The following is a 5,391-nucleotide window of genomic DNA, read 5'->3' as shown; positions in this document are numbered from 1 at the left end:
ATCCGTCAAAAATGGCTATTTAAAAGTCGAAGTTTGTCTGAAGAAAAAAAACCCACCCCGAGCACAAATATTCCGTTACTTTCGTATCGAAAGTCGGAATAATTAAGCTTTTCTAGGAACGATATTTTTTATACGAAATTTTATTCTATGTTTTTGAGTCGTCATTGTACTGCAGCTGGTCAGTCTTAGATTGAGAACAAACCAAGCATTAAAAAAAGATATTTTTGCAAATGTTTATGTTAGAGATTTTGTTTAAAAAAAGTGTGGCCGAATGTCACATACTTCGCGCTTCTGCAGATTTCGTCCAGCTATTGCGGTTGGTATATCGAACATGCCGTCAAAAACATATTTTAATCGTATTAGTAACTAAGTTTTCCCGGTCTCAGTGCTTAAGAGATTCAGGGTTCTAGGTTCAAAAAAATATGCATTTATTGAAATCTGCGCTAGATATGTTGCCAGCAGTTCGACAACAGAAACACAGGTCGTCGTTCGATCACGAACACTTTTATAACTTTTTTTCTCAAATGCTGACATTTTTGTTTCAAATTGCACAAATTAAATGAAACAGAGTATTACAAATCTGCGTTGCCAACTTTAAAGATGACGCTATTCTTTGAACTCAGTTTTTTTCGAGATAAATTTATTCAAAGTAAACTAGTTGTTGAAACAACTGGTTTATTCCAGTCAATAGGCGGAAGTTTCTGTTTTCTCTCGTTTTCTTTTTCAACCAAATCGTCATCTTCCTCATTGACAGCTTGCCTGGCGACAATGTTTCCGCCCCGGATCATCTTTTCACGCTGGTACTGCTGGATGTCCTGGACTCTTTTGTGGAACCCGGATGTCCTGAACTCATTTTCTCTGTTCAGTCTCTCCAACTCTGCCCTTATTTCCTCGCACAAGTAGACCACGCAGTCTGCAAACTATAAACCAAAACACAGTCTCTAACAGTGGGAAATAGAAGAGGATTATGTCATAATCGGGATTCAATCAGAAGAAGAATCAAGTAGGTATCATGATTCTTTATTGGCCAAAACACCAGCAGTCCACCATCTTATCCCCTTCCCGGTTACTTGTTTCAAATGAATTCAGCAATGGAATAAAATACTAAAGCCAACCCCAGCCCCCCTCCAAATAAAATTTATAATCACTGAGGTCAAAACTCAATAAATTCAGATTGTTCAGATTGTTCAAAAATATCCAAAAAAATTGCATGTAGTTCTTAAGCAAGGGCACAACAGCGGTTCGCCGCGATGCGCTGTACAGCTCTTATGTTGTTCCTTCCCCTCATGGATAGATGGTCTTGAAAAAAAATTGCACAAATTCGTACCCGGGAACTTTTAATGTTCCTCAAGATAACTGAAACATAAGTGCATTTTTCGATTCTGGGATTCTCTGAAAACATAAATAGCAACAAAAATGGAACTGCTGCTTAATTTGACCCCATGGACTTTAAATTTAGTCTTATCAAATGTGCACTGATTGGTATTGGTAGTATTCAAACTTAAACTGTCATTTGACCTTGAGCACGCCTTCCATCAGCTCACTGTCTGCGACTGAGATTGCAAGTGGCCTTGAAACTACCAGACTGTTCACATTGAAGGGCAGGGACGTAAAGTGGGACCTATCTTGAAGGGGGTCAAAGGTCAATCGGGGTCGAGAGAAGTCTACAGAGTTGTTGAGGATGCTTTTGGCGTGTGTAGTTTGGTTGGGATCTAAAGATACATTTTGATTTCTTTTTTAACAAGTTTTCCAATTTGAATCACAAGCACGGCTTAGACAATTGGATTTTTATGATGTATTCATTGTGTTGATGGATTGAGATCTGATCTGCAATGAAAAGATTTTTTTTGTTATGAAAAATTATGAAAACATGGCCAAGTGAAGAACTTGCGGTGGCTTGAGCGAAATTGTCAGAGCGAGAGGTGTTATCATCAAATCTTGTTGTAAATATTAGGTTCTGTGAAATGTTGCAAAAATTGGTTTGTTTGTTTCCATTTTTCTAATGAATTAAAAGGAATTCCGTGATTTTAAGGAGTTGTCTTGATCTTAAGCTTACTGAGAACCGAGTTCGAAAAATTGATTAAATATTGAAAGTTATAAGCGAATGACCCAATTTACAGAATGAAACTGAATTTTACAAAAGGGAATAGTAAAAAAATGCTACAAAAGAACTGGAAAAGAGCGACCTTCAAGTTTTATACTTATAGGATCGATTTCTAATATTCTTACCAAATAGTTGAGTAATTTTTGAGTGAATGTCCAGAAACTGGTTTCTATCATCTAATGATTGCAACATGCAATCGTTCGCATTATTCTGGCCTAAACTTTTATCCAAATTCTGCTGGTAAAACTTCGCCACTCGTCGTAAATCGAGTGAAGGGTCAATAAATAATTCAGCTGCTTTCTTAGACGCTAAAAGATTTGAGCTGTCGACGTATTTAAAAGCTGACATCCGTTGCGCAATTCCACCCAAAGTCCGCCGGAGAATGGATACGCATGAGTCATAAAGCTTAATCCAGGGGTCCATGATTTTCCTGGAATATAAATAAACTCAGTTCAGATTTCAAGGTAACAGTTCAATTAACATGTTGCCTGGGACACATTGGGTAAGGTTAACTTGAAAATATGCAAGACGTTAACTTTTTCTCAGATTTAATTTTTTAATTAAGGGTTTCTTGCTTAGAAATGCGTAGTAAAAGCTAAGCAAAATCACATTCTTTTATTCACGAGCTCTGTCGAAACCCTAGAGAGCCTTTTTTATAGAACTTTGACAACCAGGAAGGAGCAAAGGAATTCTCTCCCTCCCCGCATCTACCGTTAAACATCCATTGAACATCAAAATGACTCGTGTTGTAATTTAAGACCACAGCAAAAACAGGAACAGGCGAATCTAGGGAAGCAAGTGGCATATAAGGCTCCAGTTATTTTTTTAAATCAACCAACCCGGAGGCCTAACCCGAAGGTTAGTTATTTAGATTGACAAGGGCGCATATAACCAGCACCCTATTAAGCTATGATATACTTTGAACCAGCAACCAAAATAAACTTTAAAACACAATAGGTCGAGCGTACTTGAAAACATCCTTTCTCGGGTAGAGAAAATAGAAATAAAAAGTGAGCACAACGACCGGGACGCGCAAAATAGTTTACATACCACGACTTGGGTCGTTTAAAGTTAAGCCAGTAGATAAACTGTCTCATGTCTTCGGGATGAGTGAGGGGATGGTTGAACCATGCTCTGTCGTGCAGAATCCGAACTACTGCCGCGGAATTCCTTCGGAACACCTCGCTGCGAAGCTTTAACTCCGGTATTACTCTACGGTTGTCCATAAGTGAAAATAATTTTTTTTTCTGCAGCGAAGAAGAAAACTAAAACTAGTGCAGTTTACTTAATATGTAACGTATTTAACGCTCTTGTTATATTTGATAAGAACCACGCACACAACGTGAAACTGAAAGTCCATGCACAGCTCTTCGTACTCTCTTAAGAGAAAAGTAATGAACAATTGTACGCTACTTTTTGTGCGTATAACAATGAATATTTTAGAGAGATGTAGTTTTTACCTACGGTAACCCGAAACCAGACAATTTTTTGTGAATTGAATATTGTAGAAATAAAGTGGTTGATTTAGTTTTTGAAAATGTATAAAATTCGATCGCCGTATTTATACTGGAGAAAGAAAGTAGGATTCTGGCCAATTTTTTCATAGGAATCTTTAAAGTTTAACCAAAGAGGGACTTAGTGCATGAAATTTCTTCAATCTGCATGAGAAAACTACTAGCTTTGAACACAATTGAAAATGTTTGACAAAACAGAAATTGCTAATTTGACACTGAAATTTGCTATTTAAATTTTTTTCTTTTATATTTCATTGATGGCGTTCATTGTTTTCACAAACTTCCATAGCTAATTTGCAATGGGAGCTCAACGTGGGTTGCGTTACTTTATTTTCAGCGAGTATCTCTGCTAAGATCTTAATGAAGTCAAAACTAATGCCCTAATAGAAAAATCATGCAAAAATTATTTGAAAAACAATCAATCGCCTATATTTAGAAGCAATAAATTTACCAAATGGCTTCTCAGAAATCTGCATAATCAATGAAAAACCACGCTTAATTTTGTGAACGCTCAAAATTTGGTACTTTTTGTTTTCCCTCTACCTCACATAAGCATCAACTTTATGGTGTACTGATAGATTTTAAAAGTTTAAATATGGAAAGCAACTATGTTTTCCATGGCCTACTCAGTCAGCATGCCAAGTTTTGTAATAACCGGAAGATAAGAAGAAAAAGTTTTACTTATAAAAATTTGCAGGTGAGCGTGTAAAAAGACTAAAAAATGGTAGTTTGACGTCACAAGAACCCACATCAATTAGTTTTGATATTTCAGTTGCAACTTAGCTGAACTTAATGTTCCTCTTGCGATAGTTCGAGCAAAATCAGAACTGTTTACTTTTTTGACTTTCAATGGATTTTCTAAAAATTCTGTCAAAAAAATTTCCTCTGAACATCAATTAAAGCTATTCGTTTCCATCTTTTTTCTTTAGACATAATCAAATCTGTTTGAACCAAATTGTGGAAACAACTGAAAAAATGTGCTACTCTCTTCACAGGCAAACTTGTTCGCTGCTGGGCTCCAAAAACCGCAATGCAATTTATAACGATTGGTGATCAAAAAAGTTTGAGTGCAGAAATTTTATACGTTCAGAACAAGACTTACCTTTACAATCCAATGCTGAAACATCCGCGTCTTCTGGATAAATTATTTGTGAGTTTGAAGCTTTAATTTTTGTAACAAAGTGTAAAGGTGATCATTTTTTATTGTTCAAATGAACTGTTACCTTTGTAATACATATTCTTGGCAGTTATTGTGAAATTTTTTAGCAGACATTTTGTCCCAAAATCGTATCTTCAAGAAACCTATAAATGCGAAAAAAATGTATTCACCCAGTATGGAATCCTCTCTCAGGGATGATGCAGTTCCACTATCTTGAAACCTACCTAAAAGTATCCGATTTATCTGAAAAAATTTTCATGCAATTTGGTAAATTAACTCTCAGCTAACTACATGTAATACTTTTTTAAGTTTCAGTTGTGAGTCAAATATTCATAAAAGTTGAAGTTAATTTTTTCAAAACATTTTTTGCTCGGAACTGATTTCTAACAAATTTTTTCCTGATAAGCAACGAGCGTAAAAAAGTTAGTCGTAACGGCAAAAATTTACTTCGGAAATTTAATAATAAAATTTGCGTATAAAAACTAACTTTACTTATAAAAATTTGCAGGTGAGCGTGTAAAAAGACCAAAAAATGGTAGTTTGACGTCACAAGAACCCACATCAATTAGTTTTGATATTTCAGTTGCAACTTAGCTGAACTTAATGTTCCTCTT

General features: G+C 35.7%; 1 protein-coding gene across 1 annotated transcript; it reads right to left on the bottom strand.

The window, feature by feature from the left end:
* Positions 1-508: 508 nt before the first annotated feature.
* LOC134857005 (uncharacterized) lies at positions 509-3,470 on the bottom strand. The gene is made up of 4 exons (XM_063873325.1): positions 3,155-3,470; positions 2,230-2,534; positions 1,519-1,712; positions 509-920 (listed from the first exon to the last, which is right to left on the bottom strand). The coding sequence occupies exons 1-4, from the start codon at positions 3,328-3,330 to the stop codon at positions 645-647; spliced, it is 951 nt and encodes a 316-aa protein (XP_063729395.1). The 5' UTR covers positions 3,331-3,470; the 3' UTR covers positions 509-644.
* Between the last annotated feature and the right edge of the window lie 1,921 nt (positions 3,471-5,391).

Source organism: Symsagittifera roscoffensis, chromosome 1, assembly GCF_963678635.1.
Source record: "Symsagittifera roscoffensis chromosome 1, txSymRosc1.1, whole genome shotgun sequence".
Classification (NCBI taxonomy): Eukaryota; Metazoa; Xenacoelomorpha; order Acoela; family Convolutidae; genus Symsagittifera; species Symsagittifera roscoffensis.
The sequence above is the reverse complement of the archived record's forward strand: the minus strand, read 5'-3'. Positions and strand labels throughout refer to the sequence as shown.

Bases quoted from the DNA above. Each gene is read 5' to 3' on its own strand.
- LOC134857005 (XM_063873325.1), bottom strand. From the start codon at position 3,330: ATGGACAACCGTAGAGTAATACCGGAGTTAAAGCTTCGCAGCGAGGTG. The intron at 1,713-2,229 runs GTAAGAATATTA...ATGTATCTTTAG, and splicing joins AAAAATTACTCAACTATTTG to ATCCCAACCAAACTACACAC. The intron at 921-1,518 runs GTCAAATGACAG...TTTGGTTTATAG, and splicing joins TGATGGAAGGCGTGCTCAAG to TTTGCAGACTGCGTGGTCTA.